This window comes from Pezoporus wallicus, unplaced genomic scaffold, assembly GCF_028554395.1.
Source record: "Pezoporus wallicus isolate ANWC-B61680 ecotype Strahan unplaced genomic scaffold, APGP_CSIRO_Pwel_v1 contig_8341, whole genome shotgun sequence".
NCBI classification, from domain to species: domain Eukaryota; kingdom Metazoa; phylum Chordata; class Aves; order Psittaciformes; family Psittacidae; genus Pezoporus; species Pezoporus wallicus.
This window is the reverse complement of record NW_026638083.1, coordinates 163048-179518: the sequence shown is the minus strand read 5'-3', so window position 1 is coordinate 179518 and position 16471 is coordinate 163048. Positions and strand designations below refer to the sequence as shown.

The window sequence follows — 16471 nt, the reverse complement described above, 5'->3', positions numbered from 1 at the left end:
GCCTCGGGCAGGAGGAGCAGTTTGCCACTGAGAATCGGATTATTTATTACCAAAAGTAATTTTATAGTGAACTGGTTGAAAGTTATTTTACAACTGTGTGCCTGTATATCGTATTTTGGTAAAAACAGATATTTTACTTAAAACTATATAGATACATATATAAATAAACATTTTTTTTGGAGCAAATCAGACTCTGTGACTTGCCACCAAAGCCGGGTAATACCAGAAACGGTTCTGCCGTTGTTCTCGGTGTCTTTGGGAGGAAGAAGTGATGTTTGTGTCGCTGATGGGTATCTTGAGGTACCACAGCCCGGAGCAGCCGGGGCGGGTGACACCCCGCAGTGCTGCGCTCCCGTTCCCCGGGTGCTCGCTGTCCCGCCGTTTCTCCGCCGTTGCTGCGGACGTTCCTCGTTCCCTCACACCGGCCGCTCACAGACTCCACCATCCACAACCCCTGCTTCGCCACCGGAGCCGGGGCGGCTCCCACCGCGCCTGCGCACACATCCGCGCCGCTTCCGGCCCGCGCGGCGCTTCCGGGTCAGCGTCGTCAGGGGAAGCGGCGGCGGCGGCGGCCGTGGGGTCCCGGTGGCGGCAGCGGCGAGGCCAGGCCAGGCCATGGGCGGTGAGAGGGGGCCGGGATGAGGGGTGGCCCGGTTGCAGCGCTCGGCCGGCGGTGACCGGACCGCGGTTGCCTCGGAATGCGGCAGACGCCGCCGCGGGCCGGCCTGTTGGGGACGGACGGGCCTGACAGGGACCGGTCCCGGGCTTCCCTCGCCTGTGAGTGTGGGCCGGGCTGCGGACACACCGCTCCCGCAACAGGCCGCCGGTGCCTGCCTGTCCCGGCAGAGACTGGCCGTGCCTCAAGATTGTCACGGTTTGGGTTTGTCTGGGCTCGGTTTGGAGGGGTTCTGATCGTGTATTGTAACAGGTCTGATAGTAAAAGGCATTTATTTATCTTTAAGCACTTAATAAGTAGAAATTTTTAGTGTGGAAACCCTGTCCGTTTCATTTGCAGGTACTGTTAGGCTGTGAAGGCTTTAATGGAACTAGAAATGCAATAAGCAGGTGGATGAGGCACAAAATTAACTCTCGGCATCTGGGAGCTTTAAACAGAGTGACACTGTATTAAGTATATTGGAGGTGGTGGCTTTTCGAAGTACCTGGATATCGCAGTTCAGCAGAGCAGTAAAATGTTTGCGAAGCTGAAGAAGAAGATAGCAGAAGAGGCAGCGATTGCACCCAGGCCAGGGGGAGCTGCCCGGATACCCAGGTCTGTCAGCAAGGAGTCAATCACGTCCATGGGAGCAGACTCCGGAGATGACTTTGTAAGTTACACCTTGCTTTGAGTGTGATTTCTCTTACAGCGTTTCCAGTATGGCTTTGTAAACAACAGTTTGAAGTTTGGTGTATGAGTTGAGCACGTATTGTGGTGTCTCTGGAGGGGTACCCCTTAATGCATACGTGAATTGTTAGCTCGAATAAGCTGAAGTACTGAGGAGAAAATGTTTGTATGTTAACCATAGGGGTTACCAGGAGGTTTATTCCCATGTAAATGTGAGTTATAAAGCTGTCTCAATACAAAATACTGTTAAACAGTTATAAATTAGTGAATAAAGCTGTAGTAGCCTGTAAGATATCTATTTGTAAAACTAATTACTGCAGCAACAGGAAAGCAAACAGGATGCTAGTTATCATCTTATTATGAACCTATGTTTACCTCTTGGCTTGCTGGTACTCTTCCTACTCAAGAGTATTGGTTATGCCCCTGCCAAGAATGTGTCCACCGTTCTGTTGCACTCAAAACTATTGTAGTTCCTCCACTGTCTGGTCTAAGCTCTCTTTCATTATAAAGCACTGTTTTAGCAAGTTGTATAAGTCCAGGAGTGTGTGGGTTAAATGAAACCCTGTAGTGCTCTGGCACCTCTGCCCCTTGGTGGCTGTCGTATGTTTGAAAACATGGATTAGGGGACAGTGTAGTGCCAGTGCTGGAGCTGACAGCACCCGTGTGTCAACCATGCAGCGAGTCGCTTTATCGTTCTGGTTTGCTGCCTGCAGAATGAAGAAGGTATTTATGCTCTTGAGGTTTAACTTGCTTTCCTCTGAAGCCCAGCTGAAATTCCAGTTTTGTTAAGCAGAATGTTGGGGCCTGTGGTGTTTAAATACATTTTACAATGGAAATGCATCAGTCTTGTGGTTTTCTGGTTGTGTTTTTTGTGCTTAATAGTCTCATGTAGAAATTGCATTTACCACTTTGTGTGTATAGAGAACAGAAAACATAATGATGGTGGCTGAAGTCTTGAGTGGTTTTCAGAGAATCTCTGAGAATTGGTTGTTTCAGCAATATTCATTTAACTGCTCTTAATACTGATTATTTTGGAGAAAAAAAAGAACCTATAGAGAATCATATGTCAGCTACACAGTGAATTTTCCATGGAAAGACTAGTGCTTGCATGAGCTTATCCCACGGTTTCTTTTTCTACTTAGCTTTTCAGGACTTTCACTTTGCCCCATCCTGAAGCCTGCACTGTAAAACCTGGTCTGTATCCCCCATAGTTGTTCTGTTATGCCATCTCCTCAGTGATCAGTTTGAACAAACAGCTTTCAGCTGTAGCTTCATTTAAAAGCATTGTGTATTACATGGAACAGGCCAGCATTGCAGAGCTGATGATTTAAGCCCTTAGTGTTTTTCTTCTTCAGCACTTTCTACACATTCTGCTGTGCTAGGACAACTTTCCCCTTTATGTGCAAAACAGAAGGTGGGATAGTGTTTGTTATCACAGACTTAATATATGGCAGGATCACTTTTTCTAGATCTTGTAAGTCACCTGAGTGTTGTTTTCCTACCAGGCTTCTGATGGAAGCAGCTCTAGAGAGGATCTTTCATCCCAGTTGTTCAGAAGAAATGAACAAATCAGAAAACTGGAGGTCAAGCTGTCTGGTATGTGTCCTGATACATATAAAAACCTGTTACTTCAGCAGATACTTTCCTTTGAGCTAAAGCATTTTAACTTATTAAAAGTACATGGGTTTAGGGTTTGGGCTTTTGTTTTAATTATTTGTAGCAACCCTGTTCATTGACATCTTGGTAGCATCCAGTATAACTGATTTTTTTTATAAAGATGACTGACCCTTTTCTGCTCATTTCACAACACATTCTCTGGTATTGCCCCATTTTGTGTAAGTAGCACACCTGGGACAGGTCCCCCTGTTTGTACCATTTACCCTGTGGACAGTCAAAACTATTTGCTTGTGTTCATTGTTACTGTCACCCAAGATTTCCTCAGCAGGAATGATTTTCTGATGAAGAAAATCATCGTCATTTTCCACTCATCCTTTTTTCTTTTTTATTTCCTTTTTTTTTTTCCTTCCCTAAAAATTTCCTTCCCCAATGTCTGTTCATTCCTGGTCTGTGCTTCTCCCTCCTCCCACAAGATTATGCTGATCAGATCCGAAACTTGCAGAAGATAAAAGAGAAGCTTGAAAATGCATTAGAAAAGCATCAGGATTGTATGTACTTCTCTTTCTCCTTTTCTTAAGCTGAAAATTGTTATGGTTGGAAGGGAAGGGGGTTGATATTCAGATGTTTTAATAATTTCCTTTCAAGCTGTGTCCCTTAAGGTTGCGAAGAATTAGAACCCAAGTTCTTGCCTTGTTTACAGTGTAAAAAGCAGTGGTTGTTTGCTGGCTGCTGAACAAAGCTCTTGTTAGACTCCTTTTGCCAAATTTGGGGCTAATGTGCAGGAGAGACCTCTTGGAAACTTACAGCTTTGTTACAAACCAGTAAGGAGCAGGATTTCTGCAGTCTGTTATTTCTGGCATTTGCCCAATGTACAAGCAGTGTGAGGTAGTAAGTGGCACAGCGTAAGTGCTAGAGAGTCAAGATGGGGCTAATTACTTGCAGAAGCAGCTCTTTAAAGTTATAAATATCTTAGAGAAAATTGAGAAGCAATTTTAAGAGATGAGTTTTTATCATAGCTGGTGATTCTCTGTTGGTAGCCTCCATGAGGAAGTTTCAGGAGCAGAATGAAGCTCACCAGGCCAGTCGCGCCAAGATGGCTGAAGGAATGGCATTGGCCTTAGAGAAAAAGGACCAGGTAATAGCTTGAACAACTCGACTTTTGACTGTCTGTGGAGATCAGGGTGCATGACCTTGATGTTTTAAGCCGGTGTCACCATTAATTAAAACAGTTGTTTGGCAGTGTGTGTGCCTACTGTGGCAGCACTGAGGAAAGAAGGGAGCATTAAGTTCAAGTGCCAGAAATGATGTGGGACTTGTCGTTGTTCTGACTGCTCCTACTGTTTTAAAACCAGGCCACAACAATTTCTAATGAAAGATTAAGCTTGCACTTGTGTAAGATTCAATTGCAGTAGGCCTGATGTCACTTTCATTTTACTTGCGTAAAGCTTATTCAGGTAGCATAAATGATTCTTCAGCCTTTATGTATTAAAACACTAGCTGTTACTTTCCTTTTGCTGATTACTTTTTTTAGCCATTACCACAGCTCAGTATCTCTGTTAACAATTTGATTACTATAATTGCTGTCCTTGGAAGTCTAAAAATAGGTATTTATTTTTTCCCCTTCTTTCTTTCTTGTTCAGGAGTGGATGGAAAAGCTGGGTCAAGTTGAAAAGGTAATTAACCTTTGGGCGTTTGTTTGGTTTTAATGTGTCTCTGTGTGTGTGTGTGTGTGTGTGTGTGTGTGTGTGTGTGTGTGTTTGTAAACACCAGCCTGCACACTTCCTACAGCTCAACCAGCCCTTTCTATTGTTTGATCTTTGGTCAGTGGGAGAGGCCAAACATTATCTGTGTATCAGGAGATATTTCTGGAGTTATTTTTCAATGGAGAAGTAAAGAATGATGGGTTGCAGTGAGAAAGATGTACTTCTGTAAGGTGGAACAATAGCCTCCTTTACTACAGAGGAGGCAGCTGGGATGCAGGAGATAGTGACTTTGAAGTCATCTGTTTCATCAAATAAATGGAACTATTTGGTAGGGATTTTTTTTTGATACAGGATTTCAGTCTTGTAGTTAGAGCTGTGTAGATTAGTCTATTTTAAAGTATCTGCTGATTATGAAGACGTTAAACACGGTACTGTTTGCTGTCTATTTTAGAGTTCAATCAGGTGATCATTGGCTGCAATGTGATGAATATGAAGGGGGGGTTGAGATCTTTGAAGTTTGGTAATTTGTTCCACATTACCTACTGCAATATGAGTGTGGGAGAGTTTCTAGTTCTGCATGCAGCACCATCAGAGCCTTATGGCTGCAAGACAAGATTCCTTTCCCAGAGAGTTCTAAACTTCCAGTGACTTGAGCATGCAAGTATTCTTGGTTTCCTTTTGTTTTTGTTGGTTTATCAGGAAAAGAAAATACTTGAGAGACAATTACAAGAAATAAGGGAGACAAGTTTGAACCTTTTTCAGAAAAGAGATGACATTGATGAACTGGAGGGCTTTCAGCAGCAGGAGATTGCCAAAGTTAAACACATGGTAAGATTATTTTAACCTTTTTTTTTTCTCCCTTTCCTAAAATTTCTGGTAGAATACCAAGTTAGTGGTAGCTCTGCATTATTTTCTTTAGCCTTTGTGCTTGTATACAGTCTTTGTCAGTGTCAAAACCTTAACAGTAGGTATCTGCCTGCAATATTACATGGTTTATTTCAACAGTGACTTTTCTGGGAGTTTTTTATTATCTCGCATAATTCAGCTGATTAGTTAAAAAAAGACAAATTTCAATGAGAAGGCTTGATCAGTATTACCGGGTCATCTGTATTGTCAAAGACAATGTTCTAATATTCAGCTTTTGAAAAAGGAAGAATCTCTGAGCAAAGCAGAGCAGGAACTAGAGGCATGTGCTCGAGAACTAAGCCACACTAAAGAGGTGCTTCGGGATCAATGCAACGAGTCATCAGGCCTAAGGAAAGACCTTCAGGAATTGCAGAAGCAGTTCTTGGAGCTGGAGGCACAGAGGTATGGATGTGGTGTTTCAGGAGAAGCAGCATGTGCATTTCTCCTTTGCTTTTATTTCATGCCTAGTTTTGTGTTTTGGGGAAGAGTTTATATATGTAATGAGTTGACTGAATAATTGCTTCTCAATATGCTGATATGGATGTGAATGCCAACTTTATTATTTTTCAAGCCAATTAAGTACTTGTTTAGGGTTTATAAACCTGTTATGATTTCTTTCTTTCATTGTTTGAATGCTTAACTGTAGCTTTCTTTGGAAAATGTATAATAAAGAAGTGGCTGGTTTTAGGACAAGAAAATCAGTCTCTTTTTATAAGCAGCAGAATTATCTGCTAAAGATTATTTTTCTGGAGCATTGTGTCACCTTTTTAAATTCTCTTTCCGTGAAGGGATGAATTAATGACAGCTGAAACACATGCAGAAAGTAAGATCACTGCTCTGGAGTTAAGAGAACAGGAGCTACAAACTGTCATTCAGCAGCTTTCTGTAGACTTGCAAAATGTAAGTTTGAGTTAAGTGAGATTTGATTCAAAGAGCTCCTTGTCTGCTGAAATTAGATTAGATATCGCTTATGTGGGTTTGGAAATCTAAGTTTCAAAGCAAGTGATTTCTCAATTTTCAGGCTCGAGTCGCTGGTTCTGGTTGTGAGAAGAGATTGGAAACGTTACAGGCAGAGCATGAGTCTCTGAAGATGGAATATGAGCAACACAAGCAAAAGGTTAAGTGTTTGCATATGCATCTGTTGTTGGCTGATATAAAGGTGTACACTTGGGTAATGCACTGTGAGTTGGGAATTTGTTGCCTGGAAAGTGTTTTAGGATCATGTTGTCTTTTCAAATAGGACTTTTCTCTTTCTAATCACTTTTCAAAGTCAAATCACAATGGATTAGCTGAAAGCTTCACTACAAAAAAGATTGTCATTTCTTGTTCTCACAGATGACTTTTGAATTTGCTGAGAGGAATAAACTTACTGAGCAGCTGCAGGAAAAAGTGTCTTCCTTGGAAAAAAAGCTGGAAAGAAACCTGTCAGGGGATGAACATGTGCAGGAGCTACTCAAAGAGGTAATGATACATTTATAGACTAGTTATAAGTGTAACCTGAATGAGATTTGGGTTTTTTTTTTGAGGACATATATCTCAACACATGGAAAGAATATATGATGATACAATGCAGGTACACTTGTCCCTTCAGTGTATGTTGATGTGCTGTCTGTGCTGGATAGAATTCTGTGGGTGGCTACATTGAGTCTGCTCCTGTAGGTAGTGCACAGGTGTCATTATTGGTGTTTCTGCATTGTCTGTTTATGCAGAAAGTTAAGCTTTCATAAAAATCTTTTGTTTAATGCCTTAAACTTGGCCTGGCTTAGAAAACCATGACCTAGCTGCTGCTGAGAGTTTACATCTGGATCATGACAGGGTGCCAATGAATCTCCCATTCTTAATGGTGCCATCCAGGGCAGTGTGATCTGTGGAGGCCCAGTGCAGTAACATTTAACCTGCTAGTTCCCGAGACAAAGCTGTGTTGCACATCAAAATAACTTCCATTTTAGTTTGACCTTATTCATGAACTAAAAAGAAAAATGGGAATTTAAAAAAACAACCAACACCAAGGACTTACCTCTTTGTTCTTCCTCCTGTTCTTCACCTCAATGTAATCTTCAGAAAGCTACTCTGGAGCAGAAGCTGGATGAAACCAGGCAGCAGGTACTGACAGACAGAATGCACCACACTGAGACTGTGAACCAGTTGGAAACACAAGTAAGTGTGTTTTAATTTACCACATATTCTCCCTCTTTCCAGTCTCTTTATGCCTTATAGCTCCTCCCCTCACTGCACTTGTGCTGTCAGCCCAAGGTGAGACTGTGTGTCACATTTAGTCTTAAAAAGAAAGTCTAATTGATCAGTGTCTCTGGTCAGTGTGAAGAAGGGCTTGGTGGCTCTGAAGTTAGAGATTTCTTGCATATCTTCCCTATCCTGACAAACAAATAGCTGCAGTGCAGGCATTGCCAGGGGTGGTGTTGTGAAGAAGTTTTAAAAGCAGTTTGTGTCAAATAGGCAGCCTTTCTGAACTGTGTGGTTTCATGGTTTAATGTTTACTTTCCCCTACTGGATCATCCCACATCCTGTACATTTTTTCCAGTAACATAGATGCCAATAGGTAAGGCATTTAATGGTTATATTTTAGAATAAAGAACTGGAACAGAAACTGCAGATTGTGACAGAAGAATTGAGAAAGAGCAAGGAAGCAGCTGCTGAGCAGGATCTGAAGATCCAGAAGCTGGTGAGTGTCCTGCACAATCTTTCACTATCCAGTACTAGATTAGTCTTCAGCATCTCCAGAGAGACCACCTTCTCAGTTTTTGTTGCTCAAGTGTTTTCTTGCTGTTTGTCTGCTAAACCAGTGTCTGTGCCAAACTTAACAGTGTTGCTTCAGTTTCAGTGTGTGTCTCATGGAATAGCATCCAGTTCTTATCAGAGCTTCAAAATACCATTTTATTAACACAGTGTATTTTATTGCTCTTCAGCAAACTGATGTAGAGGATGAAAGAAGTAAACTACAGCAACAGATTTTAAGTGAGAAACATCAGTACGATCAGAAAATTACTGGGCTGGAGTCTCAAATTGCTGCTCTTGAAACAGGTTGGGAGTTGGATAAAACAGCTGCTCACCACAAGATTGTAAGTACAGAAACTGTTCACTAGGCAATGTGAGTCTTCACAGCATTATTTTAATACAGGCTGTGCACTTTGCAGGTTGTCTGAATGTTCTTATTCAGCGCTCCTGGCATTATAATAGATGATCTTATACTTTGAGAAACTAAATGTGGACAAAGCATGTGATGTGTTTAATTGTTTAAGCAAAGCATTAGGAGAAATGTACTTAGTATTAAAGCAATATTTATTTTACAGAGCCAGTTGGAGAAGGAAAATGAAATGCTTAATGGAAGCAGAGAAGAGTACGAGAGTTCTTTAAAAAAACAGGAGTCTGAATTGAACAGGCTAAAGGTAAAGGCACAATTGGTCACTGATGTTAGAGTGAACTTTGAGAAACAGTTACCAACCAAGCGTATTACATTCTCAGTGCTTGAAGTCACATTATATTCAGGTTGCATATGCTGTAAATTGTTTTTGGTACTCGGTAGAGATGAATTTGAGGAGCATTACAAAATGGCTGATCCATTTCTGAAACAATGCTTGTGTCTGCCTAAATCAGGCAGAAATAATCCACTCCTGTATTGTCAGGCATGAAGAGCTTTTAAATCCTGTGAGCAGTAATGAATGCAGAATAGTTCAACATCAAATTCCACTCATAGCATTGAAAACAAAAGTTAAAAGCTGAAGTTGGTCAAGTATTTACATCTTCTATTCAGTCTTTTGACTATAATTTTAGGTTTTAGGAAGTTTTTTTCTGTAGGTACTCATGGATGCACAACTGGAGTTACTCCAGTTAGATTAGTTGTAGGAAGCAGCTGCCTCTTTGTAATAGAGACTTCAAGCTAGAAGATTTTTTAAGCATTGAAATGTTTGGCCTCTCAAATCAGTTCTATGTTGCTTTTACATGTGCAGATAGTGGCAGTGCTGTAAACAATACAGCAATTCTTTAGAAACTTAAATCATGGTGTGTCATAAATTATATTTGCTAATAGATTTGGGATTCAAGATGGGAGACTGACTTGATTTTCATTGTCTTGAGTAACCTCTCAATTACTTTTGGTTTGCAGAATGAATTGAGCAGCAGAGAGACTGTCAGTGTTGAAATTGCCAAAGCACTAGAAGAAACACGAAAGCAGAGAGAGGAATTACAACAGCAGGTTGGTTAATACCGACAGTCTAAAATCTATTTGGGTGCTCCCCATCTTTCACAGACCAGGCTAGATTTGGTCCAAGTTATCAGAACAGTCAGACAGTAGTTACTAGCTACTAAGAAAGAATAAAATGACTGCTACAGCTGAACCCAGGACAGGGTAGAAAGTGATCTCTGGTTTTGCTCAGGGCTCTTTTACAGCTGCCACCTGGTGGTTATGAGGCACAGGGTTCATCAGGAGCAGTGTGGTTTAGCTCTACCAGCACATTGACTTCAGTGCTTTTTAATGTGGTCAGCATTATAGAGATGATGCCTTCTGTGAGGCTCTGGATAGATCAAACATCCACGTTGTGTTATCGGTGTTATATTTTTAACGTTTGCTTGCTTTGCAGGTTTCACATCTGTCTTCTTTAATAAAGGAAAAAGACCAACTGATTGATGAAAAATGTGATACACTTCTAAAACAGAAAGAAGAACTAAGACAACTCAGTCAAGGTTAGGCCAAATGAGTCCGTTGTATCCCAAAAACTTTTATTGACATACAGGCTCTAATTCTGGGCTTTCCTGGTATATTGTAATAATTGTAATTTCTCTTCCATATTTAATCTATTAGAATTTTCAAGATCTTGTATCCTTCACTAGCAACTGGACAGTCTCTCTGCTGCTCCTTTAAAAACAAACCCACTTTTTTCAATCAGTCTTACATTTGTACACCATAAAATTAGAAATCTTATTGTAAATGATTGTTTTGCACAAAATGTGGACTATATGATACAGATCAAAACCTGCTACTTCACTGCAACACTTAAACTGCACTTGCTTGAAAGATTATTTACATTCTTAAAGAGCAGCTGCATTTGATTCAGTAGACTGATACTAAGCAGGTCTCTCCTTTCTCAGATCATGAAGCTGTCTTGCTGCAAATGCATCAGTTGCAGTCTGACATAGAAGCAAGTAATAACCGAGCAGTGGAGAAAGAAGAAACGACAAGAAAGGAAATTGATGAGCTGAAGTTGCAGATGCAGGAGTGCCTCTTGGCCAGAGAGCAGGAGAAAAATGTGAGACCACTGTTACCTGTTGTTCCCTGTCTTCCTAAAGAAAGCTGTTTCCTCTCAGAGCTGTGACTGGTTTATGAAAGGCAACCCCTTATTTTATCTGACTCATAATGTATCTTGAGAGAACCATTATGAAACCAATGAGACAGTCCCAAAAGTAATAAGCAGGCCAGGGAGAGATTTGGCCAACTAGACTGCCACTAGTGTTTTCTGCTTTAAAAGAGCAACCACCAAACACCCAAATACAACCACCAAAAAGAAGTCTAACTTTCTGTCTTGGGAGTGTTCATGGGCTGAAAATGTCATCTCTCTCCAATTCACTGTTTTATAGGCTTTAGAACCAGAGGAGTCGACAAGAGCCTTGAACAAGCATTTCCATTCTCCAGAAAACTGTGTGGTGGAACAGAACGGAGAGGTAGCAGTTGCAGATGTCATTCAGCTTCAGAAGGATAACAGAGAGCTGGAGCAGCAGATTGCTGAGAAAAACAAGGTGAACTGAAACAGCAGAAACAGCTGATTGTCTTTCCCCTCTTAACTAGGATGCCAGATAATTGGTGCTGCCCATGCTGCAGCATTAGAAGGACAGGCTTACCAAAATGGTGATTTGAATCTGGTATTTTGTGAGTAACTTTTTTTCCCCTCCAGATTGTACAAGGATCTAGCAGCAGTGGATTAAAAACTGCAGCCAGAATTGTAGGCATCCTTATCTGTTTTGGAGGAAAGATGCACCAGATATGATCATTTGCAGCTTTCCTGCAGAGCCCTTTTGTGTGAATTCTGTTCACTTCCACTGTACTGTCACATGAAAACTCAAGTATCCTGTCGCATTCCTGCTAGTGTGTGCAGCTAAGAAAGGCAAGACATTCAGGTTGCTTCTTCAGAGCTGTCAGCGTCGTTTAATGATTGTTGCATTCATTACATTTGTTTGCCATGGGTTTTTCCAGATATCTGTGGGTCAAAATACATCCTGACAGTGAATGCTGTGTTGACACTATCCTTTGATGTGCTTACAGATGATAAAGCAACTGCAGCAAAGAATGACAGAACTCAAGAAAACCCTCCAGAAGGAGTTGGTAAGGGTTATGCTTTTTCAGTCTTTTCAGCTGGCACTTGCTGATAGTTATTTGCGCTACTAAGTCCAAAAGCTTGACTGCTGGCTAGAGTGTCATTTTGGTATTACTAGGGGTATCTGCAGTTTCCTTATGTTTGCAGGCAGATTGGTGAGTGAGATGGGTAACCGTCACCACTCAGCTCCTGCAGTGGAGAACTTTAGCTACAGATCTGTGTCTGGGTATTTAATACATCTCTGTAGAGGGAACAGCTGAGGTTTGATTGCTACTTAGCTGCTGTTCAGCTAAGTTTTACCATGGGACTGATACCTGCCCCAGGGAAAGGTCCCCTTTAATCCCTCTTACAATTGTTTTTCTCTTCAAGAAAAAAATCCATGCTGGTTTGAGTACTGTACATGTACAGTACAGTAGCAGCTACTAGCTTCTGTTCTAGAGTCTAGGGAGAGGTGAAGACACTTCTCTGCTGTGATCTCCTGAAGGATGAGAAGCTTGTCCTATTGATGCCCAGGTTGTACCCACCTTGTGGATACAAGCCCTCTGTGTTAGATACCTCAGACCTAGATGCTCTCCCAGTGTCAAGCTGATAGAGTCTAGAGTGTACTTGTCTTTCTCTGTTTTTAGAAAATAAGGCCTGACAGTGAGGTACCTGAAATACGTGAAAAAGCAAATTCTGAAGTGCCTAATGCTTCTGTGACTGTCACAAACAACTCTGATTTAAATGACTCAAGGGAGATAAACTTCGAATACCTTAAACACGTTGTACTAAAATTCATGTCCTGCCGGGAATCTGAGGTAAAGATGTACACTCACCTTCTCTTTCTAAGTCTCTCTTTCTCTAGAAACTGCCCCCTGTTACCTGCGAAGGATGCTTCCATGCCAGTTCCATCTTTTTACACTTACAAAGTTGATTCAGGACAATGAAGCAAAACAGTAACATGTTTGAACATACAGATTATTGTGAACTAAATGAAAGGGAAATGTGAGTTTCTAAGAGGTAGTTCTGTCTGCAACTTAAAGATCTGGATGCTGCAGGAGCTAAACTGCTTCTCTGTAATTAACTAGGCTCCCCATTTGTTGTCTTTCCCCAAAATATGCAAACCCCTGTTAAAGATCAGAAGACCAGGGAACACAAATGGAAGAAATAAGATATGGGTTATCCTAGTCTGTGGGAACTGGGGACAACGGAAGGCTGCTGGTCTGCTCTTCCCAGCTGTGACTAAAAACTCTGTGACCAAACCTACAGACAAACTGGGCTGTACCATAGTCCAGACTTTAGAGCCAGAGCATCATAAGCAACAAAATACTGTGGTTTCTTTCAGGCATTCCATCTTATTAAAGCTGTATCTGTGTTACTGAATTTTTCACAAGAGGAAGAAAACATGCTTAAAGAAACTTTGGAGTACAAGGTAAGGAGTCTGTTCCTCTCATAGTTTCTAACGGTACTCCCAGCCAGTAGAATGAAAGTTCTCAGGTGTTGGGAGATCAGGAGAAGTATCTTTTCCAAATGCTGTAGTTTATTATTAAAATGTTAGCTAATCACATACATACATGTTGGAAATTGTCCATTTCAGTGAGGGGAAATAGCAGCTTTCTGGTGCTCCAGAGGAGTGACTGCAGTTTTGCCTGGTGGACTCAGTCTGTGGAGGGAAGCTGTAAGCTGCTTGCTAGAGTACAGTGAAATGCTTAAAAGTAGGAAGCCAAATTCCTGGTTTGTTGTTTTGATGCTGAGCTTAAACACCTGGATCTGTGTCTGCTTTCCATTGCATGAGATGAAATCTCCTCATGAGATGTCCCTGGCTATGTGGTTATTAGTGACTGCTCATAAATGAGTGCTGCAGCATTCTGTTTATAAATAGTCCTTTCCATCAAACGATGAGGAGGTGCCTATGTACCATATTATTTCTTCTTCAAATCTTCAGCTTCTTAAGTATGTGAACCTAGCATAATGTTACTGTGCTTCCTGTCCTAGATGTCATGGTTTGGGTCAAAGCCATCTCCTAAAGGCAGTATCCGGCCGTCTATCTCGAGCCCAAGGACACTGTGGCCTTAAGGGAACCTGAAAATGGGCAGTCAGCATCTAGCCACTTTTTTCTGTGAAAAGGACGCTGAACACACTAATTCAGGTGTGTCTTAATCACTGTCATTGCAGTATTTTGTACAAGAACTTTTGACACTGTTTACAAAACTAATTCTGTGCAAGGAGAAACTTTCACTACAAACTGAAACCTCTTCTGAGTTGGACTTGGGGACCGTTGTCTTGATGGAGTCTTAACAGAAGTCAGCTCCTTGTGTTCATCAGTCTTGTTTTCTTGGCACCAAAGGGTAATGTTAACCTCACTAATAGCGGTGCTGGCAGTTCAAGCTTCTAACACGTGCATCTGTTACGATGGTGATTCCAGCTTCTGTTATGGAGTGCTCGAGCTGAGCAACTCTAGGCACAGTAAAGCTTCTTGTCTCGCTGTGGAAAGCAAGCAGTGGATAAACAAGTAATACTGGCAGTACTGTATTGAGTTGTGGACTGTTTGAAAAGCCTTTCAAAGAACAGGAGCAGGAGCTTTAACCAAAAAAGAAATCTGCCTTGCCTTGTTATACTGACATAACTACTAGTTCGCATTTTTTCATATCACTGTGTAATTTAAGGTGCATATATCCCGGCCTGCAGTCCTGAAGGCTGCATGTTGATGATGATTATTTAATTTGAGAGCACAACTTTAGAGTTGTCTGATTTTACTTTTCTTAAAGAAAAATAATATTTAAAATGGTCTTAATTATAGTACCTAATACTCAGTCGCCTTGAAAACTAATCTATAAGCCTGTACCATAGGTTGTTAGCGTAGGGAAGAAGGGGTAGTAAACCATTTTAAATTTTTAAAGCTGAATTCCAGGTATCGTAAATGCACACTGAAAATACCTTTTATTTAAGAAAGAATCTAGTGACAAAGGGTGAAGAATATTGGTACTAAACACTTTGATTTTTATGCTAGCAACAAATCTTCATGACCAGTATCCGCCTCTTTGGTTGTGGTTTTCTGTACTTCAAATACTGATGCTTAAAAACTGTTAGGAACATGCAGTGGGCTGTTAACTGTGTCCTAACTACATGGTAAAAGAAATGCTGCTCATGAGGTTTTTGGTTTTGAGGATACAATTCGACTCCTAATGAATATCTCTTTGTTCCAGCACTTGCTTTCCTTCCTTCTTAATGGGACCAAGGTGGTGCTTGCCTCCTCAAGGGGAAGCACAATTTTGCCCACAGTTATTAACACCACTGCAAAATCTAGATTAAAATGGGCAGCAGCAGCAAATCTGACTTCTTAAAGTGGGACATACTTTCAAAAAATGACAAATGTATGGAATTTGATGAGCAGGGTCCAGTTCTGGTAATTCTCTTACAATGAGGTTTGTGTTACTAACAATACTTTAATTAAATATGTTCAAGAAACTCAGCCTGTTCTCTAGTGGAGATACAGTTAGTGTTCAGGTTTTTAACTTAGCTTTGCTAATGGAGTCTGGATGACCTTGGTGGTAGCAGTCAAGGTGCAGTGTTATACAGCATGTGAGCTGCTCCCTGCTTCCGTGCACACACTCCTTGTGGTAAAGATGAGTTTCCTTCCACGTGAGGTCAGTTACCAGAGTGGTCAATGTGCTGCAGATCTGTACCCAGGTGGCCTCCCCAGTTTTTGTTCATCAGCCATACCCCAGGCACAGGTACTCACAGTAGCTGTTACCTTGGCACAAGTGATGCTCCTCAGTTTAGAGCTAGGTTATATTTATTTGAAGTTAAGAAAACCAACAGGATTTTCAGTACAGTAAGGTTTGTCCAAACACAGTCTTTCAGTAACCTGATCCATGTCACTTAGTGATGGCATAGAGAAGTGCATGGGCAGGGTACAACTCCGCTCTAATATGAAAACAGACAATCAAAGAGTAGATTTGTATCAGTTGTTTCTCTACTGAAACAAAGCAGGGGCAGGATAACCCTGTCGGTTCTGGGAAGATTTTTCTTCTCTAAGATCTTTTGCTTCAGAATATCCCTTTGCTCTGCCCTATTTCTGTGGGACCTGAGACTAGGGGACAGGATTCCCTCTACTCACGCTGATGCCTACTGAGCAACTAATCGGTTTATGTTGATCCTGGCTTGAAAGGTTACTGCTGAACAGTGAGAAAAGCAGTGCATGCAGCCTGGAATGGAGTGACAAAACAAGATCTTAGATTACATACTCACTAACACAACTTCACTTAAGATCTCAAAGCTCATACAGGATCAACTTACCATAAACAAGTTCTTAAGTGTTGATTTTCTTTAGAGATCAGAGCAAGAATGGTGTGTATACATATATTAAAAAGCTAATGCACTTTCCTTGTATAAGAAGTGATATATATAATCCTTTCTATGGCCATTGGATTTCTTTCCTTCTATGCTGTAAATATGGATTGTATTATGAAACACTATGAAATTTGTGGTGCAATACATTTTGGATCAAAACCCTAATTCCGATTTCTTTCTCTTTGTAGTTCTGGTTATCTCCACTGGGCTGCTTTAGCTATTTAAAATTGAGAGCCTTTTAAAGCATG

General features: G+C 41.2%; 1 protein-coding gene across 4 annotated transcripts; it reads left to right on the top strand.

Moving 5' to 3' along the window:
- The first annotated feature begins 518 nt into the window (after window positions 1–518).
- Window positions 519–16388, top strand: GOLGA1 (golgin A1). Of its 4 annotated transcripts, none has more exons than XM_057408962.1 (23): window positions 519–622; window positions 1016–1325; window positions 2848–2938; window positions 3433–3507; window positions 3997–4094; window positions 4600–4632; window positions 5362–5490; window positions 5801–5970; window positions 6357–6468; window positions 6590–6685; window positions 6904–7029; window positions 7630–7725; window positions 8153–8248; window positions 8493–8645; window positions 8877–8972; window positions 9689–9778; window positions 10164–10266; window positions 10672–10829; window positions 11158–11316; window positions 11840–11899; window positions 12518–12688; window positions 13216–13302; window positions 13866–16388. In XM_057408962.1, exons 2-23 carry the CDS (start codon window positions 1191–1193, stop codon window positions 13944–13946), a joined length of 2415 nt encoding a protein of 804 aa, XP_057264945.1. In that variant the 5' UTR covers window positions 519–622; window positions 1016–1190; the 3' UTR covers window positions 13947–16388. The 4 variants fall into 4 exon arrangements, with proteins under 4 accessions (XP_057264945.1, XP_057264946.1, XP_057264948.1 ...); XM_057408963.1 differs by lacking the exon at window positions 519–622 and adding an exon at window positions 910–928; XM_057408965.1 differs by lacking the exon at window positions 519–622 and having other exon boundaries at window positions 5813–5970.
- The last annotated feature ends 83 nt before the right edge of the window (window positions 16389–16471 follow it).

What these genes read in the sequence shown, in the direction of transcription:
- GOLGA1 (XM_057408962.1), top strand. Translation starts at nt 1,191, where the DNA reads ATGTTTGCGAAGCTGAAGAAGAAGATAGCAGAAGAGGCAGCGATTGCA. An exon ending in TGAACCAGTTGGAAACACAA is followed by an intron (nt 7,726 to 8,152) that starts GTAAGTGTGTTT and finishes GTTATATTTTAG; the next exon opens with AATAAAGAACTGGAACAGAA. An exon ending in AAACCCTCCAGAAGGAGTTG is followed by an intron (nt 11,900 to 12,517) that starts GTAAGGGTTATG and finishes CTCTGTTTTTAG; the next exon opens with AAAATAAGGCCTGACAGTGA.